The sequence below is a fragment of the Saimiri boliviensis genome, chromosome 7 (genome assembly GCF_048565385.1).
Source record: "Saimiri boliviensis isolate mSaiBol1 chromosome 7, mSaiBol1.pri, whole genome shotgun sequence".
Taxonomy (NCBI): Eukaryota; Metazoa; Chordata; class Mammalia; order Primates; family Cebidae; genus Saimiri; species Saimiri boliviensis.
The window spans coordinates 37,714,809-37,737,122 of NC_133455.1; the positions used below are offsets into that span (position 1 = coordinate 37,714,809).

Here is a 22,314-nt window from a genome sequence, read left to right on the forward strand (position 1 = left end):
ATTCACTAAGCATTTATTGTGCACTTTGTACAAAGCCCCTGGCTAAGGGCTGTGTAAGGGAGAAAGATATATCAGATGACCTGCTCACAAGGAGCTTTGAGTCTAATGAAAACGAAAATGATAAAAGCATAAAGTGAAACTGCTGTGTCATGTGTTATTCAAAGGGAGAAAATGTTTCTTTCAAATGGAAATTTTGTAAGAGAAGGGGGATTTAAGAAGAGCCTTGAAGAAAATGAGTAGAATTTGCATATGCAGAGACAGAGAAAGGGATTGTGCAAAAGGGATTGTTAGAGACAAAAGGTGTGAAGCCAGGGGACACAAGGGGTTTAAGGGGTTGCACAGAATCAAATGTCAGAACAAAGGGCCCATTTTAGGCAGTGGCAAGAGAGAAAACTGATACAGACCATGTAGTGGGGGGCTTTAAATTACAGAAAGGAGTTTGTATTAATTTGACATGTAATGGGAGTCCAGCTAGCATTTCTCAGCAGAGAAGGAAGTTTTGCCTTGAAATTCCATGACTTTCCTTGGCGTTAAAGATTTATTAAATATGGGTTCCTCTATTAATTACCTCAGGTTTTTTTTTTTTCTGTATTATAAGAACTACTATATACCATATTACTTATTTACAGACTATCTTCATCTAAACCGTGTTTTCTCAACTTCAGGTCTATTGATATTTGGAGTCAGATAATTTTTTTTGTTGCAAGGTGTCATTATAAGATATTTAGCAGCATCTCTGACTTATGTGTGTGTGTGTGTGTGTGTGTGTGTGTGTGTGTGTTTAGTAAAGACAGGGTTTTGCCATGTTGGCAATGCTGGTCTTGAACTCCTGACTTCAAGTAATCTACCTCCATCGCTAGGTTTACAGGCATGAGCCACCTTGTCCAGTCTGCATTTCTGACTTCTAACCACTAGCCGCCAGTAGCACCCCCTTTTCCCCAGTTGTGATAACTATGAACTGTTTCCAGACATTGCCAAATGTACCCTGGGAGGAAAATTTGTCCTCATTTGAAAACCACCTGTTTAAACACATGTATTGAGTTCCCTTGGTGTCCTGAGCATTGTTAGACTCTTAGATTAATAAATCTAGGAGTCTTTTAGAGATTAAATTAATGCCTTAGAATTTTATACTAGACGTATGTCTGATCTCAAGATTAAGGTACTTCCTATGTGCTGGGATAAAAGCTGAACTGGGTATTAGGAGACCTGAATTTTCATGGTTGTGTGACTTGGTTGAGATCCTTTGCTCAGTAATCTGACTCCTCATCTCTGAAATAACCAATGTTTCCTCCAAGGCTCTTTCTAGTTCTGACTCTATGTCTTGATTTCAAATTGACCTTAGGACTTTATTTTTTCACATTTTTAGAAAGTTAGCATAAGTTGGACTCGCATGTATATTAACCAGCAAGACTAACAGAGTATTGAAAAAGAAAGATATGTGTTTGGGGCTCACTGGTTTATTGTACTCCAATACTTTTTTTTCTTCTTTTCTAGATTATTTGAAGAATCTCATAGAAGATGCTGGAGATTACAGAGATACTCAAGGTAAATAACTTTTGTGGTTGCAGAAGTTTTTATATTATGTTTATTTAGGTAGGGCTAGAAAGTAAATATATATGGATAACAAAATCCATTACAAACTCTATTCATAAGACTTGAGGCCAGGCACAGTGGCTCACACCTGTAATCCCAGGACTCCGGGAGGCTGAGGTGGGTGGATCACCTGAGGTCAGGAGTTTGAGACCAGCCTGGCCAACATGGTGAAATCCCTTCTCTCTCTCTTTTTTTTTTTTTTTTTTTTTTGAGATAGCGTGTCGCTCTTGTTACCCAGGCTGGAGCGCAATGGCATGATCTCGGCTCACCGCAACCTCTGCCTCTTGGGTTCAAGCAATTCTCCCGCCTCAGCCTCCTGAGTAGCTGGGACTACAGGCATGTGCCACCATGCCCAGCTAATTTTTGTATTTTTAGTAGAGACGGCATTTCACCATGTTGACCAGAATGGTCTCGATCTCTTGACCTCGTGATCCACCCACTTCAGCCTCCCAAAGTGCTGGGATTATAGGCGTGAGGCGTGAGCCACTGTGTCTGGCCTGAAACCCCTTCTCTACAAAAAAAAAAAAAAAAAAAAAAAAAAAAAAAAAAAAAAAATGCAAAACTTAGCCAGGCATGATGGTACATGTTTATAATCTCACCTTCTTGGGAGTCTGGAGCAGGAGAATCACTTGAACCTGGAGGGCGGAGGTTGCAGTGAGCCAAGATTGCTCCACTGCACTCAAGCCTGGGCAGCAGAACAAGACTCCTCAAAAAAAACGAAAACAGAAACAAAAGACTTGAGGCCTTTCTGAAAACTCCATTTTGAGCAGATTAACATAGAACCAGATAAGTAGTAAAGTAGTGCTAGGGATAGGTAAGATTACACAGTCAGGGGAGACCCAAGGCCAGCCCTGCATGGGAACCAGCCTCTTGCAAGTGTGGACCCAGCATGGCTGAGGTCAGGAAGCTTTGCCCTCTTGTGCTCAGTCACTCTGTGTCTGTGCCATATCCAGTTTCCCTAGGAGTCCATTTCTTTGCCTTTGAAAACAGAAATTGAACCAAGATATCTGCAAGGTCCTCAAGCTTCAAAATCATGAGTCCATTAAGTGACCAAACTACAAAGCAGGGATGAAGTCTAAAAAAGCGTATTATTCTGGGACTGTTTAACAGTAGGACATTAGCCTTCCCTCACCCCAAATAGTACTAAGGGAAACAGTCCATTCCAACATCAGGGACTCATTTCTGCAGAATAACCGGAGTTCCTATCTGTCTGTGTCTCTCTCCCTCCCTCACAGATTCACAAATACACACACATACACACAGATTAATTCTGTTTGAGTGTTTCTGTTTATCCCCAACACCTCTTTCAAATATCACAGGTATACTCCGTTTCTTTTTCTTTTTTTTTTTTTTTTTTTTTGAGACAAACTCTGTCACTCTCACCCAGACTGGAGTGCAATAGCATGATCTTGGCTCACTTCAACCTCTGTTTCCTGGGTTCAAGTGATTCTCCTGCCTCAGCCCCCCAAGAAGCTGGGATTACAGGTATGGACCACCATGCCTGGCTACTTTTTGTATATTTAGTAGAGATGGGGTTTTACCATGTTTGCCTGCTGCTCTCAAACTCCCGACCTCGAGTGATCTGCCCACCTTGGCCTCCCAAAGTGCTGGGATTACAGGCGTGAGCCACCGTGCCCAGCACCCCCTAGTGCTAACTGCAGAAACATATTAAACAAGTCTATTAATTTTACGAATTTTGATCACTTTTTTTTTTTTTTTAATTTTTTGAGACAGAGTCTCAGTTTGTCACCCAGGCTGGAGTGCAATGGCCTGAACACAGCTTACTGCAGCCTCAACCTCCTGGGCTCAAGTGGTTCTGCTGCCTCACCCCCTAGGTTTGGATTACAGGTGCACAACATCACACCCTGCTAATTTTTGTATTTTTCATAGAGACAGGATTTTACTATCTTGCCCGGGCTGGTCTCAAACCTCTGAGCTCAAGCGATCCACCTGCCTGGGCCTCCCAAAGTGCTGGGATTATAGGCATGAGCCACCACACCCAGACTGATCACATTCTTGTATATCCTTTACATTTGCAGAGTAAAAAGTGAACATCTTTAACCCATTTTGTAGAGATTCTTATTCTCTTAATCATTTTACTTCTCTAACATCTTCTGTTTGCATACGTTATGCTTTTAAAGGCTTTTTTTTTTTTTTTTAAGGAAAAGTTTGTGGTTGGGGATCTGACAAATTTCCTGTCCCAGTGAACATATGTAGTTGATACAAAAGTTTTTAATACCCATCAAATAAAGAACAAAGCAAATGGCTTCAAAGTAAGGGTGCAACGAGCAGGACAGAATCATTTGCATGACAGAGAAAAGTGTGAGGTTGAAGAGGCAGGAAAGCTTTGCAGGAATAAGAAGGACTGGAGATGAGTGGGAGAGTGGATGGGAGAAAAAGTAAGCAAGCGTTCCAGACAGCAGCTCCTCCTCCGAGAGGAGGAATAGAAAGAAACTTGTGGAATAGAAAGAAAACATCTGTCTTGGGTGCTTGGCTTCTGCCTTCAATGAAAATCAGTTATTAGCTCCACATAAAACATTCAGGGTCAGAGATTAAGGAGCTTATTTAAAGGAAATTACACACTACAGCAAAGACATAGATGAGATAAGCAGTGAGCAGTGAGGTCCACTGTATGGCCAGAGGCACAGCAATCAAATGGATAGCAGCGGCCGGGTGCAGTGGCTCATGCCTGTAATCCCAGAACTTTGGGAGGCCAAGGCAGGTGGATCACTTGAGGTCAGTTATTCAAGACCAGCCTGGCAATGTGGCGAAACATTGTTGCTACTAAAAATACAAAAATTCGCGGGGTGGGAGTGGTGGTGCATGCCTGTAATCCCAGCTACTCAGTGGCTGAGGCATGAGAATCGCTTGAACCTGGGAGATGGAGGTTGCAGTGCACTGAGATCCTGGTACTGCCCTCCAGCCTGGGAGACAGAGCAAGACTCTTGTCTCAAAACAAAACAAAAAAATTGTGATATATAGTTGGAGTTTCTACATAAGGAAAAGCCTGCTTTCCTTTAATAATAGTGATGATAATGTTGAAAGAATACAGAAACTCCAGGGTTGGTACCAGGAAGACAGTCCTTTGGTAGATTACAGTAAGTGGACCAAAACACCTCAACCCCTTTTCAGAAATTGATATTTTATTTATTTTTATTTTTTTCTTTTGAGATTGAATCTCATTTTGTCACCCAAGCTGGAACAGTGGTGTGATCTGGGCTCACTGCATCCTTGACCTCCCAGGCTCAAGTGATTCTCCCACCTCAGCCCCCTAGGTAGCTGGGACTACAGACATGAACAATGCCCAGCTAATTTTTGGATTTTTTGTGCAAACAGGGTTTTGCCATATTGCTCAGGCTGGTCTTGTACTCCTGAGCTCAAATGATCAGCCCACCTCAGCCTTCCAAAGTGCTAGGATTACAGGCCTGAGCCACAGCACCCAACCAATACTTTTTTTTTATAGTTCTTTTGTTGATGACCACTGTCACTGCCACAACATCCTCAGAAGGGCATGCTTCCCTCTCTAACTCTCTACCAGGATTTTTTTGGTGGGAATGCTTCTGTCATATTGTACTGAGTAACTTTTTGTGTGGGTTTCTAATGAGTATTGCAGGGAGTCTGGCATCCCCGCCTCCTACCCACTAAAAGTCAGTGGATCTTCCCAGTCATTGTGACAACCAAAAATTGTCTTTATACATGTTCACATGTCCCTAAGGGAGCACTATGGACTTGAGTTGAGAATAACTGCAGCCCCAAAACTGACAAAATGCAGACGTTTTCCTTTAGACCTAGTTACAAAGATGACAAGACTGGAGTACGGAAAAACACTTTGCTAAAGGCAAAGGGTTAATAAAAATAATAAAACACAGATAGGCCCGTGAAGCTAATAACCCACCTCACAAAATGACGCTTGTAAATTCCTGAGATCTAGGATCCTTTCATGTGGCATTTCCCCGATTTCTAATCATGCCTCTTGGAATCAGACTAAGAGAAGGAGACTGAGATCTGATCTTAAATATTCATTTTTCGTAGTTCTTAGTTCCATCAAGATCCTTTGCCCTTGCCATCCTTTTCTCCCAAGACAGTTTATACTGGAATACTTCTTCACTTCCAGGTGAAATCCCATCCTTATCCTTGTAAACTTTTATAGGATAATCGAATCACAGCACAAAACAACCCTGGCATTCATACTGTTGATAAACGCGGTCTACAGTGTTTCTTCAGAGGCTTCTTTTGGCTCGTTTTTTTCCCTATAATTTTTGCCAGATTTTTGGATTCTTGTTTTGTTTTAGTTTGGTTTGGTTTTGCCTTCGTTGAACCTTATATTTCTGCCTATTCACAGTCAACTAAGCTCCTCCAGAGGTTGGTTGCTATAAACTAGCTATCTTGTCCCCTGGAATTGCTTAATGTTGCTAATTATTTGTTTCAATTGTAATTACTAAATGCACCTTCTGTTCCTACCTATTTCAGATGCCCTTGCTGTTGTTATAGAAGTAGCCAACCATGCCAATGACACCATGAAGCAAGGAGTAAGTATCTTGTTATCAGTGACTGGTGTGGTCTTGAACCTGAAAGCCCAGGCCTTCATATGCTTTACATTGTCTTTCTATAGGACAACTTTCAGAAACTTATGCAAATTCAGTACAGCTTGAATGGACACCATGAAATTGTGCAGCCTGGTCGGGTAAGCATTTTAGATTGCTTTTTGCAAACTTGATACGATGCATTTAGGTACCATCTGTATCTGTTTATCATTTCAGTTATAAAAATAGGTTGTTTTTGTTACTCTTCATTGATTCAGTCTTGATCATTTCATCCGTTCAAAACATTCATGATGTAAGTCACTGTGACAGTTCAGTTAGGAATAAGCCCATTCATGAAGTAAGTCCAATTCAATTAGGAGAATGGCAAGGAACTCCACAGAGTATCTGATTTAGTGGGATCGTTTTATTGTGTAATGCCAGCTGACCTCACACAGTTTTGAAGACAGTTTCATTTAAAATCTTTAATGTAAGCGAGGATTATGAAGGGAGGGAGGAAATTGGTATTTTGATGCTCCTCATATAGTACAAAAGTGGCCTAGGGAATGAATTCAGGAAAATTGCAAAAATGCAGTTGTCAAGATGTTGGATATGCTTCAGGATCAAGTACACATTCAGTCAGTTACATGTCCCTCCGTACAGCATCCCTGGGGCCATATTGGATTTATGCAACCCTGCTTGCTTGTCTGATTCCTAAATGACTCAAGGGTTTAAAATTAACTATGATTGTAAAAAATCTCAAGGGAACTATGTCTCTCCAGTCTGTCATGAGAAAACTTCTTGGGGAAGAAAGTTGAAAAGGAAATTATATTGTCGTTGTGTTATGTATGATGGTAGGACTAAATGGGTGTTTGTTTGGATGAATCAGGTTTTTCTCAAAGAAGGAATTCTGATGAAGCTGTCTCGGAAAGTGATGCAACCCCGAATGTTTTTCCTGGTAAGAGGACTCGTGTAGTTCTGATGTGTCCGAGGTAGAGATAGTTGCTTAAGGAAAGGAGACATTTATGCATGGTAGATAAGCTTAGCACATTCAAATGTCAGCCTTGGTGGCTTCTTTAACTGGCCATACTGCTTATTGCATTTCAGGTATGGAAAATTAAAGCTGTTATAATGTATAACCAGAAAATTATTTCCTTTGGGAATTTATTTAATTTCTAACTTGGAAAAATTGTTGACTGTAATACCTTAGTGGGATTTAGAATTCAAAAAACATTAAATCTGTTACAGAACTTGGAAATAAAGCACATTTTCCAGAAATTGCCTTTTAAATAATATTCCAATAAAACATTCTACACAGTTCTAGTGTATATACCAGAATGTAAGTATTTTATTTAGAGAGCTATTAGCAAAGAGGTATTGTTTATCCTTTAATCTTGTATCTTGTCAAAAATCTTTGTAGTGGAAATGTGTTTCTTTACTTTGACCTGTGAAATATTTCTACTTTCAGTTTAACGATGCCCTGCTGTATACAACACCAGTGCAGTCCGGGATGTATAAACTGAACAACATGCTCTCACTGGCTGGACTGAAGGTCTGTGTATCTGTTAGATGATCTGTTTTGTATTTTGAGACCAGGTTTCATTCTGTCTCTCAGGGTGGAGTGCAGTGGTATGATCTCTGCTCACTGCAGCCTCTGCCTCCTGGGTTCAAGTGATTCTCCTGCCTCAGCCTCCTGAGTAGCTGGGATTACAGGTGCCTGCCACCACACCCAGCTAATTTTTGTATTTTCAGTAGAGACAGATTGCACTACGTTGGCCAGGCTGGTCTCAAACTCCTGACCTCAAGTGATAAGCCCGCCTTGGCCTTCTAAAGTGCTGGGATTACAGGCAGGAGCCACCACGCCCAGCCAGATGATCTGTTTTTTAAACCCAAATAAAGGCTGGGCGTAGTGGCTCACACTTGTAGTCCCAGCACTTTGGGAGGCCAAGGCAAGATGAAAACTTGAGCTCCAAAGTTAGAGACCAGCCTGGGCAACATAGCAAAACCCCCATCTCTATTAAAAACAACAACAATAACAACATCAACAAATACGTGATGTATTTAGAGGAAATTCCCTAAGATAAACATTTTTCTTACATCCTTTACTTTTCTGTTACCGTTTATGCATTTGGTTGGTTTGTTTTGTTTGTGACAGAGTGTTGCCCAGGCTAGAGTACAGTAGTGCAATCTCTGCTCGCTGCAACCTCTGTCTCTTAGGTTCAAGAGATTCCCCTGACTCAGCCTCCCGAGTAGCTGGGACCACAGGCCCAGCTAATTTTTGTATTTTTCGTAGAGATGGGGTTTCACCATGTTGGCCAGGCTGGTCTCAAACTCCTAACCTCAAGTGATCTCACCTTGGCCTCCCAAAGTGCTGGGATTACAGGTATAAGTCACCAAGCCCAGCCTGTTTATGCATTTGATTATTCATTCATGTAGTCATTTGTTCACTCATGCATTAATTTATTCATAGGATATTCATTGAGAACTACTATAAACAAAACATAGTAATGAGTTTGGTGGAAAACACGAAGATGAGTTGAAGCATGGTTCTTATTGTCTCTCCTCCCTCAAGGACTTAACAACTAATTGGGAAGATAGCACACTACACATGAATACCCATAAAGTAGACAGTAATAAATATCACTGTAGTGGCACAATTATAGTTTTGGGAGTTCAGAAAATAAAGAACTTATAGTGTTTGATGATCATAGTGGGGACTGGCATGCAGCTTTTGGTAGCAGCTAGGAAAGAAGGAGAAAGAAGAGGAAGAGCAGGCCAGGCATGGTGGCTTACGCCTGTAATCCCAACACTTTGGGAAACTGAGACAGGTGGATCACGAGGTCAGGAGATCAAGACCATCCTGGCCAATGTGGTAAAACCCCTTCTTTACTAAAAATACAAAAATTAGTTGGGCATGGTGGTGCATGCCTGTAATCCCAGCTATGTGGGAGGCTGAGGCAGGAGAATCGCTTAAACCAGGGAGTCAGAAGTTATAGTGAGCTGAGATTGCGCCACTGCACTCCGGCATGGGCAACAAGAGCAAAACTCTGTCTCAAAAAAAAAAAAAAATGAAGAGACAGTGGACCTTAAAGTATACATCACATTTGGCCGTGCTAAGATGTTGGGGAAAGGCATTCCAGATGGAGGGCGTATTGTGAGCAAAGTCCTGGAGATGGGAAAGGTGGGCCCATGTGTGGGCTTTTCAGTTCATCTGAAGCATAGAGTAGTTGAAGGAGAATAGCACTAGATAAAGCTGGATAGGAAGGTTGGTTGTGGATGTCAGCAACCAGGGGCACTGGACAACTTCAGCTGCAGTTCATTGATGGGCTTTTCAGTCGGATGAGTTGGCTCAAATTTTTGTGCTTTCTTCCAGGTCAGAAAACCTACCCAAGAAGCCTATCAGAATGAATTAAAGATTGAAAGTGTGGAACGTTCCTTCATTCTCTCAGCCAGGTACATTTTTTCTTCTTTTTTTTCCCCTCCTCATTCTGAGTCTGCTTCCTAGGGAATGCCAGAACAATTTTGGATTTGGGTTTTTTTTGTTTTTTTTTTTGTTTTTTTTTTAAGGCACCATCTCACTCTGTCACCCAGGCTGGAGTACAGTGGCACAATCACGGCTCACTGCAGCCTCCATCTCCCTGGCCTAAGCCATTCTCCCACCTAAGCCTCCTGAGTTGCTGGGACCACAGGCATGCACTACCATACCCGGCTAACTTAAAAAAATTTTTTTGTGTGTGCCAGGTGTAGTAGCTCACGCCTATAATCCCAACACCTTGCGAGGCCAAGCTGAGTGTATCACTTGAGGTCAGGAGTTTGAGACCAGCCTAGCCAACATGATGAAACCCATCTCTACTAAAAATACAAAAAGTTAGCTGGGCATGGCGGCCGGTACCTGTAGTCCCAGCTACTCAGGAAGCCGAGGCAGGAGAACTGCTTGAACCCAGGAGGTTGCAGTGAGCCAAGATCGAACCACTGCACTCTAGCCTGGGTGACAGAGAGACTGTCTCAAAAAAATTCTTTTTTGTAGAAGTCTCCGTATGTTCCCCAGGCTGATCTTAAACTCTTTAGCTCATGCCACCTTCCTGCCTTGGCCTCCCAAAATGCTGAGATTACAGTTGTGAGTCACTGTACCCAGCCCATTTCTAAGAATATATAAAAATAAATTTTTTTGAGTATTAACAGGGTCAGATATTGCCAGCACTTTTTGCATTTAGGCTAACTACTGACTTTCTGTTTCCTCTTTTTTCTTCTTTCCCAATATTGTGCAGTTTTACTCTTGATCTACCATGCAAGGAAGTGGCTGAGAGCTGAGGCAATAGTGTGCTAGAAGCACAGAGATTAAAATGTTCCTCTGAATGCGATAACAATGGTGGAAGTGCTTTGCTGATTTTTTTTTTTTTTTTTTTGAGATGGAGTCTGGCTCTGTTGACAGGCTGGAGTGCAGTGGTGCGATCTCTGCTCACTGCAACCTCTGCCTCCCAGGTTAAAGAGATTATTCCCCTGCCTCAGCTTCCCGAATCTGGAACTACAGGCGTGCGCCACCATGCCCGGCTAATTTTTTGTATTTTAGTAGAGACGGGGTTTTACCACGTTGGTCAGGATGGTCTCAATCTCCTGGCCTTGTGATCTGCCCACCTCGGCATCTCAAAGTGCTGAGATTACAGGTGTGAGCCACTGCTCCTGGCCTTGCTGATCATTTTTTAAGTGACTATTTCAAATTGTTTTTAAGACCAACTAGTGCTTTATAGGTTATTAGGAAGTTTGTATTTGTCACTTAAAGGTTCTAACAAACCTATAAGGTAGGTACAGTCTCCTACTAAAAATTAGGAAACTAAATTACAGGAAAATGGAGTTGCTTTCTTACGGAAAGCATTTGACACAGCCAGGATGCAAATTGAAGTCTTTTGCCTTTATTTTTATTTTTATTTTTATTTTTTTTTGAGACGGAGTTTCGCTCTTGTTACCCAGGCTGGAGTGCAATGGCACGATCTCGGCTCACCGCAACCTCCACCTCCTGGGTTCAGGCAATTCTTCTGCCTCAGCCTCCTGAGTAGCTGGGATTACAGGCACACGTCACCATGCCCAGCTAATTTTTAGTATTTTTAGTAGAGACGGGGTTTCACCATGTTGACCAGGATGGTCTCGATCTCTTGACCTCGTGATCCACCCGCCTCGGCCTCCCAAAGTGCTGGGATTACAGGCTTGAGCCACCGCGCCCGGCCAGTCTTTTGCCTTTAAATCTATTGTTTTGGGCCGGGAGCAGTAGCTCATGCCTGTAATCACAGCACTTTGGGAAGCCAAGGTGGATGGATCACCTGAGACCAGGAGTTTGAGACCAGCCTGGCCAACATAGTGAAACCCTGTCTCTACTAAAAATACAAAAAAAATTAGCCAGACATGGTGGCATGTGTCTGTAATCCCAGCTACTCTGGAGGCTGAGGCAAGAGAATCACTTGAACTCAGGAGGCGGAGGTTGCAGTGAGCCAAGATCGCACCACTGCACTCCAGCCTGGGTGACAGAGTGAGACTCTGTCTCAGAAAGAAGCAGGGGAGGGAGGGAAAAGAAATCCATTGTTATTTATGATACCACCTCGCCCCAGACTGGAACCTGCAGTGACTTATATGGTATCATAATGTAATTCAAGTGCTAAGGAAACCTGCAGCTGTATGATTCATAAAAATATATTTTTGATTTACTGACTGAGTGGCAGAAGTAGGTATTTGGGAAGGTTTGATGGGTGAAGGGAGAGATGCCAATAGTTACAGCATGCTCCACTATACAATCTCAATAATGAGATTCTCCCTCCTCAGACTTAACCTTTGATCTAATAAAAATAGAAGCAAATGCTTTTGTAACACTTACTGTATGGCAGGAACTGTTACAAAGATTCTGTGTATTACTTCATTACATCTTCACAGCAACCTATTAAGGCAAGATATTATGATTATACACATTGTGTGCTGAGAAAAGCCACTCAGCTATACTAACAGAGCCAAGATTTGACCCAGGCAGTCCATTTCCAATTGTCCATACCACTAAAATCAACGAGGATCTTACGAGCAGGTGGAGTAGTGGCCAGAATAATTTATTACTCTGCATCAGTCACAGTGCTCAATGTTATGTTTTATATTTATTTTCTCTTTTAAGTTCCATGATAACCTATGGGGTGGATATTATCCTGATTTTCCAGATTAGAAAAGTGGAGGCTGAAAGAGGTTCAATAACACATCTAAGGTTACATGAGTTGTAAGCAATGGAGCTGTGATTTGAACCTAGGTGTTTCTGACAACCATTATAATTTTGCCTATGTCCATGGATGTCAAGGACTCAAACCAAATGTCCGATTTCCCAAAAATCAGAGAACCACAAGAGTCATCCTGGGGTGTGCTACTCCTCCGAAATGCAGTGGCCACTGCTGCATGACATACAGGATGACAGGAGAAGACAAATACCTGTGATCAGGGTTTGTTGAATACTTCGCAACTACGAGTCAGAGCAAGCAAAGTTCTTGAGGGTACCTGAAGCATCCACCAGATACCAATATTTAGAGAGTGCACATAAACTCTTGATCACTTAGCATTGTGACTTTTTTCTTTCTTTTCTTTGCTCACTCCATCACCCAGGCTGGAGTGCAGTGGCATGATCTTGGCCAACTGCAGCTTCTGCCTCCTGGGTTCAGGCGATTCTTCTGCCTCAGCCTCCCAAGTGGCTGGGATTACAGGCACATGCCACTATCTATGCCCAGCTAATTTTTGTATTTTTAGTAGAGATGTGGTTTCACCATGTTGGCCAGGATGGTCTCGATCTCTTGACCTGGTGATCCGCCTGCCTTGGCCTCCCAACCCAAAGTACTGGGATTACAGGCGTGAGCCACCCAGCCTCTTTTTTTTTTTTTTTTTTTTTTTTTGGAGACGGAGTTTCACTCCTGTTGCCTAGGCTGGAATGCAAGGGCACGATCTTGGCTCACCCGCAATCTCCACCTCCACAGTTCAAGTAATTCTCTGCCTCAAACTCCCAAGTAGCTGGGATTACAGGCATGCGCCACCATGCCTGGCTAATTTTGTATTTTTGGTAGAGATGGGGTTTCTCTGTGTTGGTCAGGCTGGTCTCAAACTCCCGACCTGATGTGATCTGCCCACTTCAGCCTCCCAAAGTGCTGGGATTATAGGCATGAGCCATAGCACCGGGCTTTAAAAAAAAAAAAAAAAAGACAGGGCATAGTGGCTCACGCCTGTAATTCCAGCACTTTGGGAGGCTGAAGTGGGTGGATCTCCTGAGGTTTGGAGTTTGAGACCAGCCTGACCAACATGGAGAAACCCCATCTCTACTAAAAATACAAAATTAGCCGCCTGTGGTGGCACATGCCTGTAATCCCAGCTACTTGGGAGGCTGAGGCAGGAGAATTGCTTGAACCTGGGAGGTGGAGGTTGTGGGTGAGGCAAGAGTGTGCCATTGTACTCCAGCCTGGGCAACAAGAGCGAAACTGTCTCAAAAAAAAAAAAAAAAAAAAAAAATTAGAGATGTGATTTCACTATGTTGGCCAGGCTGGTATTGAACTCCTGACCTCAGGTGATCCATCTGTTTCGGCCTCCCAAAGTGCTACAGGCAGGATTGCGCCTTTTTAAAAATTTTTTTAGGTATAGAGAGTTTGAACAAAAGTTCAAAGAACCTTAAACTGCTGTATATCATGTTTCCGGTGGGTGCTTGAGCTTGGTTCTTTTTTTTTTTTTTTTTTTTTTTTTTTAGACAGAGTTTTGCTCTTGTTACCCAGGCTGGAGTGCAATGGCGCGATCTCGGCTCACCGCAACCTCCGCCTCCTGGGTTCAGGCAATTCTCCTGCCTCAGCCTCCTGAGTAGCTGGGATTACAGGCACACGTCACCATGCCCAGCTAATTTTTTGTATTTTTAGTAGAGACGGGGTTTCACTATGTTGACCGGGATGGTCTCGATCTCTTGACCTCGTGATCCACCCGCCTCGGCCTCCCAAAGTGCTGGGATTACAGGCTTGAGCCACCGCGCCCGGCCGAGCTTGGTTCTTAAAATGAAGAAAGTTATTTTTAAAATTCAAAGGAGGAAATGCCTATAGAAAAGTCAGGTTTTCAATTGCACTTCTATTTCCCAAGTAAAAATGAGCCTTGGTAAAAACAAACAAACAAACAAAAACAACAGTATTTTATTTTATTAAGATTAATTCAGGAAATTATAGTAAATGTTTCTTTCTTTGATTGTCAGGTAGATAGCCGGATGTTTATGATTTCCAGGTCAGTACCTGACAGGTGTAATGAACAGCTCTGATCGGGGTTTATATTTCTGTAACCTTTTTTTTTTTCCTTTATTGAGACGGAGTCTCCCTCTGTCGCCCAGGAGTGCAGTGGCATGATCTGGGCCAGGTGTCCCCAAACTTATTACACAGGGGGCCAGTTCGCTGTCCCTCAGACTGTTGGAGGAATGCCACATACTGTGCTCCTCTCACTGACCACCAATGAAAGAGGTGCCCCTTCCTGAAGTGCGTCGGGGAGCTGGATAAATGGCCTCAGGGGGCCACATGCAGCCCGCGGGCCGGGCCGTAGTTTGGGGATGCCTGATCTGGGCTCACTGCAACCTCCACCTCCTGGGTTCAAGCGATTCTCCTGCCTCAGCCTTCCAAGTCGCTGGTACTACAGGCATGTGCCACCACGCCCTGCTAATTTTTTTGGTATTTTTAGTAGAAAAATATGGTTTCACCATGTTGGCCAGGCTGTTCTCAAATTCCTGACCTCAAGTGATCTGCCCACCTTGGCCTCCTAAAGTGCTGGGATTACAGGCATGAGCCACCACACCTGGCCACACTATATCCATTCTTCTGATCAATCAGGGTGGCAACCCTCTCTTCTGCTGTCATCTGGAGAGAGACAACTACCCTGAGAAGCCCATCCAAGTTCCTGCCAGTGGTAGCTGGGTACACAGTTTCAGTTTCTTGTCAGGACCAAAAGTAAACACCACAGCTGTTACAGCCGTGCCTTTATCTTCCATCTCGGCAGGATCCAGCATGTCCAACAAGATGGTGAGGTCCTGATCCTTACCGTCAATGATGGGAAAAGGTCATGTTTTTGTGGGTTCATCGCCATTATAAAATTGATATCCTTGTTCTAGGCAAGATGGTCTTTAGAACTGTCTGTTGCAAGAGCAGTCAACCTCACATTGCTCTTGGCGAATTCTGGTGCCACCTTTGCAGCTCTGCCAAGCTCCGTGGTGCACACTGATGTAGAGTCCCGAGGGTGGGAAGAAAGAATGCCACAGGAGTCTCCTAGAAAGTTGTGGGAACAGATACAGCTAACAATGATATTAGCCTCAAAGTTGGGAGCCCTGTCCCTATCAAGCAGCCCTCTAGGGATGGCAGCAATAGTGACATGGGTGGGTGAGACAGTGCAGTCACAGCGGCAGGCAGCTAGCTGGTCCAGGCAGTCCTGTTTATCTTTTTGTTAGTAGTCTGGGACTCAGTGATAAGCACTGATAACTGAGAGCAGTTGTTGCTGAGTGAAACTCACTTTAGTGATGAGAGAAAGTCATCGTTTGGAGACTGGCATATGGAGAGCCATTAGGAAAGGGGACTATTTATCAGCCATTCAACAGATAAATTTACCAGGCTTTACTTACCCTGTCCAGGAGCTGGGGTATGCAGTCCCTGCCCTTAAGGATAAGCTTCTATTCTAAAGTGGGAGATATACAATAATCAGATTTATTTTTAGGTATGCATATATAAATAATTTGGAGTATTCAGTGTTATAAAGAATAAAGTAGGCTGAGCAAATAGAAAGTGATGAGGTCAAGAATTTTAATGGGGTGGGGGAGGGGAAGTCAGAAAAGTTCTGTCTGAGGAGCAGCAGAGACCAGAAGCAAGTCCCAGATGGAAGTAACAGTAAGTACAAAACACATCCCAGGGAGGCAGGAAAGAGTGTAATATGTTAAAGAAATAGTAAGAAGTCCAATATAGGTGGAGCGTAGTACTTCAGGGTAGATGAAATGTGAGTTACAGTTTGGGGCAGGAGCTAGGGGTCAGACCGTAGTAAGGTTATTGAATGTTCTAAGCGTGATGGGCAGTCATCAAGGGTTTTCAGCTCAGTGATAAAAGATCACACCGGCTGCTTTGTTGAAGACAGACTATCAGGGGACGAGAGTAGAAGTTGGGCGACCAGGTAGTGAGTGGGCAGTAGATGATGGTGTGTCCTGGGTTAACATGATGAATGGTGGTATGCATCAGGAAAAGCCCAATAGGATTACTGATGGACTGAATGTGGGCTGTGCAGGAGAAATAATTGAACTGGAAAGTTCTTGATAAAGGAAAAATAAATTTCCAAGGGAGGGTCAAGCTGGCATGAGGGAAAAAGACATATTGAATGTCATCAGTGTGCCATGCTCCAAATTCCTCCAACCAGTTAGGCAGGTACTGCATCACGTACGTGTGTGTGTGTGTTTTGAGATGGAGTCTCACTCTGTTGCCAGGCTTGAGTGCAGTGGCATGATCTCAGCTCAGTGCAACCTCCACCTCCCGGGTTCAAGCGATCCTCCTGCCTCAGCCTCCAAAGTAGCTGGGATTATAGGCATGCACCACCACACCCAGCTGATTTTTTTGTATTTTAGTAGAGACAGGGTTTCACCGTGTTGGCCAGGCAGTTCTCTATCTCTTGACCTCGTGATCTGCCTGCCTCAGCCTCCTAAAGTGTTGTGATTACAGGCATGAGCCACCGCACCCAGCCTGCATCACATGTTAAAGGGGGTAAGGAGACATCATCCCTATTCAGTCTCTCCATCTCCTCACACCAACACACTGCATGGCTCTATCAGCACAGATCTGCATGTGACTCCATGCATGGCAGTCAACTCCACAGCCTCTGCCTTGCACAGTTGTTACCTTTACCTGTGTTCAGTAAGGAATATAGAGCCTCTACCCTGGGCCAAGTATTGTACTGGGCATTGTGACACAGTGAACTAAAAATTAAAAGGGTCAGGCCAGGTGCCGTGGCTCATGCCTGTGATCCCAGCACTTTGGGAGGCCAAGCAAGGCAGGTGGATCACCTGAGATCAGGAGTTCAAGACCAGCCTGGCCAACATGGTGAAACTCTATGTCTACTGAAACGATAAAAATTAGCTGAATATAGTGGCGCACTCCTGTAATCCCAGCTACTCCGGAAGCTGAGGCACGAGAATTGCTTGAACTTGGGAGGCAGAAGTTATAGTGAGCCAAGATCATGCCACTGCACTCCAGCCTGGTCAATAGAACAGGACTCCGTCTCATAAATAAATAAATAAATAAATGAAAGGGCCCTTCCTTCACTGAGCTGACATTCCATGGAGGAAGACATGCACTTAGCAAATATTGACACAATTAAGTATTGTGGTAATTCAGTGAGGCACGGAAAAAGTACCAAGGGCTGAGTAGGAGGCTAATAAGACCTTAATCTATAATGGCAGAGAGACAGCAGTCTCTTCCCTAAAAACCCGGTTGTTCATACTGACTTAGGAAAGATAAGTACGAGTCAGACGGAGGGGCAAAGAGGAACAAGGAAGAGACTCCTGGTCATTGGGAGCACTGTGTACAAAGTGCTTTTCACCTAAGGGGCATGACATATTCAGAAAATTGGAAGGCCATTGCGGCATGAGCTTGAAAGTGAGGAGGAGAATGACCCAGGATAAGCCTGGAGGGGCAGGTGACTTAGATGGTGCAGAACCATCTTGTGGGAATTGGTCTTTAGCCTCAGTGCCACAAGAAGCCACTGAAAGGCTTATACAAGGGAATGATGTGATCAGATTGGCACTTTTAAAATAGTATCCAGCTGCTGCATGAAATATGGTTTGGGAAGTGGTCTAAAGGAGGTGACTGATTGGACACAGGGTATAAGAGGAGTTCTGCAGAGGAGTCTCCAGGATATATGATGAATTGGGAGCTGGTGCCATTCACTGTGACAGGCAGCACTGGGAGAGGAACAGCTTTAGGGGAGAAATTGGGAATTTAGTTTCAGATATGCATATGAAATGCAAGGTGCCTATGCAGTATCCAAATGCAGCCATCAAGGGGCAGTTTCTGTAAGGATCTGGATTTCAGAGGGAAGTCTGGACCAGAGGCGTATATTTGGGCACTATCAGCTTAGAGATGACCACAGCTGGCAGACTGAATGAGGGTACACAGAGACAGAGAGTTTCTTGCCAAACTATAACTAACTCCTCAAGTCCTAACTTTGTTATCACCTTTGCAAAGCTATCCCTGCTACTTACATAAGGTAATTTACTACTTCTATTACTTATCTACATTTGTTATATCATATTTTATTTTATTTTATTTTTTATTTTTTATTTATTTATTCTTTTGAGACGGAGTTTCGCTCTTGTTACCCAGGCTGGAGTGCAATGGCGTGATCTCGGCTCACCGCAACCTCCGCCTCCTGGGTTCAGGCAATTCTCCTGCCTCAGCCTCCTGAGTAGCTGGGATCACAGGCACGCACCACCATGCCCAGCTACGTTTTTGTATTTTTAGTAGAGACGGGGTTTCACCATGTTGACCAGGATGGTCTCAATCTCTCGACCTCGTGATCCACCCGCCTCGGCCTTCCAAAGTGCTGGGATTACAGGCTTGAGCCACTGCACCCGGCCTTATATAATATTTTAATTACATGTTTTACCTCAATTCACACTTGTAAGTTTGCATCCTTACAAGTGAGGTATATTTTGTGTGCCCAATTCTTGGCTTAGGTCCTGGCTCAGTAGGCTCCCAGTGAATGTTAGTAACAAATCAAAGTGATGTGGCCTTTGGACCTCAGAGAAGCATCCTGCAGTTAGTCCATGTAGTAAATGGTGTGGCATGGTCTAACAACCCCAAATCCTTTCTATTGAAGGATTTTTAACCCTTTATTTATTTATTTAGAGACGGAGTCTTGCTTATCACCCAGGCTGGAGTGCAATGGCACCATCTCGGCTCACTACATCTTCCATCTCCCAGTTGAAGTGAATCTCCTGCCTCAGCCTGCCCACTTGTTGGAATTACAGGCACGCACCACCATGCCCAGCTAATTTTTTGTATCTTTAGTAGAAATGGGTTTTCACCATGTTGGCCAGGCTGGTATCGAACTCCTGATCTCATGATCCACCTGCCTCAGCCTCCCAAAGTGCTGGGATTATAGGCATGAGCCACCATGCCCAGCCAATTTTTTTTTTTTTTTTTTTTTTTTGAGATGGACTCTCAGTTTGTTGCCCAGGCTAGAGTGCAGTGGCATGATCTCAGCTCACTGCAACCTCCACCTCCCAGGTTCAGATGATTTTCCTGCCTCAGCCTCCTGGGTATCTGGGACTACAGGTGCGCACCACCATGCCCAGCTAATTTTTGCATTTTTAGTAGAGACTGGGTTTCGCCATGTTGCTCAGGCTGGTCTCGAACTCTTAAACTCAGGTGATCTGCCCTCTGCCTCCCAAAGTGCTGGGATTACAGGTGTGAACCACCATGCCCAGTCAGGTTTTTAACCCTTGACAATTCATCCCAGTAATTGGGAAAGTGGTATTTACTTGATAAAAATTTGCTTTCTTATGCTATACACATTCTATAAGTAAAATATTACTTAGCTTAACAGTTTTTCAGTTTGAGGAAGATGCTGATTCTTCTGCTAATCATGTTATAAAAGGAGACTACAAAGAATATCTCCACTGGATGCTGCGGGCAAATGTGTGTGGTCTGTGAGAAATGTGTTATCAAGAGCTGGTAAACATTGTCTTGGCAGAACCCCACACAGGAGAGAGCCAGGAATGATTAAATGAAAGAACAGCATATGTGACATGATTTGCACAGTTGAATCACATTCCCCATGCTCCCAGGGCTCCAGAAGAATCCAACAGCAACTCTCAAATTTACCATCTGCCTCTCTGCTTTCTGTTACTCTTCTGGTGAGGAGCAGGGGAGGGAGGGAGAGATGGTAATGTTTTATGAATGTTTTCTTGGAAGCCTGAGCATGTATTCTCATCATGTAGTTCTCTAGGGAACATGAGCAGAGGCTATCAATGCCCTGGTGGTGAGAGGTTCAGTCCTTAACTATACTTGGGTTTAATACCAGCTCATCACTTAATAGTCTGTTGTCTGTAAAGCAAATTATGAAACATTACTAATTCTCAGTTTCCTTGTCTGTAAATGGTGAAGGTGGGTGATGATGTTGTAGTTGGGGGCAGGGGGTGTAAGATCCAAAATATTCCATGGGGAAGCTCTGAGGGTGAGACATGGTGACATTTGCTAAGCATTTAGCAGAGTTGGTTGACGTAGTAACTGTTAAATGGCAGCTAGTTTTGGCAGTAATGCAAGAATAGTAGTGATAAATAAGGCAGGGTTTTGTTTGCTTTAGAGAGAAAGAGGTTATTTCTTTTTTATTGTTCTTCATATATAATGAAAATTTGAGAAATGAATTTGTTTTAAAATTTCATTTGTAAACTGGATTTCCACCTTTTTAAATCCATGTGAATGGACATTCTAAATGGCACTCAAGCCATTAATTAGGGAGGTGCTTTCTGAGAATGATGATTGTAGGGAAGGTGAGTGGTTACTATTCTTGACCTGCCTTGGGTTCTCTAAAATACAGCAACATATGTCTATATATACCATTATTAATGGTGGAATTTTTTATTTTAGAAACACTGCTTAAGAGTTCAAATACACTTAAAGTTAGGGTGAATAAAACCAGAAACTGCATATTCAGTCACCCAGACTAAAAATAATCATCAAGATTTTGCTACCAGTTTTCCTGTTTCATAATTTTCCATTTTAAAACAAACTGCAGATATCAGATCATTTTACTTCTGCTTTTCTATTTTTCTTTTTCTTTTCTTTTTTTTTTTGTGACAGAGTCCTGCTCTGTCACCCAGGCTGGAGTGCAGTGGCACAATCTCTGCTTACTACAGCCTCCACCTCCTGGGTTCAAGCTGTTCTCCTGCCTCAGCCCCCTAAGTAACTAGGATTACAGGTGCTCACCACCACACCCAGCTAATTTTTTTTTTTTTTTTTTTTTTTTTAAGACATAGTCTCGCTCTTGTTACCCTGGCTGGAGTGCAATGGCATGATCTCGGCTCGCCACAACCTCCGCCTCCTGGATTCAGGCAATTCTGCTGCCTCAGCCTCCTGACTAGCTGGTACTACAGGCACACATCACCATGCCCAGCTAATTTTTTGTATTTTTAGTAGAGACGGGGTTTCACCATGTTGACCAGGATGATCTCGATCTCCTGACCTCGTGATCCACCCTCCTCGGCCTCCCAAGGCGCTGGGATTACAGGCGTGAGCCACCGCGCCTGGCCCCAGCTAATTTTTGTATTTTTAGTAGGGATGGGATTTCATCATGTTGGCCAGGCTGGTCTCGAACTCTTGACTTAAAGTGATTCAGCCACCTCGGCCTCCCAAAGTGCTGGGATTATAGGCGTGAGCCACCACACTCATCCCGTTTTACTTCTGTATACCTCAAAATGCCTCTGTAAATTAAACTGCAGACTTTTTTTAAAAAACACAGTCACTCAATTCTAAATCTTCTGGGAAGAAAAAAAAAAGTCACAGTCCCATTCTGAGGAATTTTATTTTATTATGATGGAGTTTTAATTATTTATTAAAGTATTCCTTTCTCTCATTCCCTCTCCCTTCTCTTTTCTGCTCTTTCTCTACTGTGTATTTATAGATTTGTATATTTATTTTTGATTTATAATACCTAAAATGTGCCTCTAAGTTTTGAATGTACAAAACAAAATTTAAACAGTGGTTTCATAAGTATGCTAATACCAGTATTGACTTGGAATTAATGTGGTTTTGGGAGAGAGGCATGGTTAGAAAAACAGAGAAAAAAAATACCCCCTCCTTACCAGGCTTGCCCCTGTTTGGCCCATTCCCGTATAGCACTGAATTAAAGATATCTCCTGATGAGCTTAGAGTAGGCACAGACAACTTGGTGGGTGAAATAGGCAGAGAAGCCCTAACAACAACTGCAGCCTTTCCTGTGTGAACCACTCCTTCAACATCTACTTTCTAATACAAAAAAATATGTTCTCCTCACTCCAGTGCCTTTCCTAGAAAATTTTAGTAATGTTTAGTAATCTAAAGGTATTTAGTACTCTTTGCTATAATTTGGAATTTGAAACTTCTTGGAACCTTTTTAAATTCTAGGATGATGTCTTAAGAAACTCCTTGGCTTTATAAATAATCGTAAT

At 43.1% G+C, this 22,314-nt stretch overlaps 1 protein-coding gene and 1 pseudogene across 1 annotated transcript in view; one reads left to right on the plus strand and one right to left on the minus strand.

The window, feature by feature from the left end:
* The window catches only part of FGD6 (FYVE, RhoGEF and PH domain containing 6), a 151,587-nt gene that overhangs the window by 107,510 nt on the left and 21,763 nt on the right, over positions 1 to 22,314 (plus strand). The window contains exons 9-14 of the mRNA XM_003929577.4: positions 1,495 to 1,545; positions 6,064 to 6,122; positions 6,206 to 6,277; positions 7,003 to 7,071; positions 7,582 to 7,665; positions 9,487 to 9,566. Coding sequence (XP_003929626.3) covers positions 1,495 to 1,545; positions 6,064 to 6,122; positions 6,206 to 6,277; positions 7,003 to 7,071; positions 7,582 to 7,665; positions 9,487 to 9,566 — 415 coding nt within the window. The remainder of the gene's footprint in view (positions 1 to 1,494; positions 1,546 to 6,063; positions 6,123 to 6,205; positions 6,278 to 7,002; positions 7,072 to 7,581; positions 7,666 to 9,486; positions 9,567 to 22,314) is intronic.
* Positions 14,829 to 21,993, minus strand: LOC104651666 (peroxiredoxin-6 pseudogene; annotated as a pseudogene).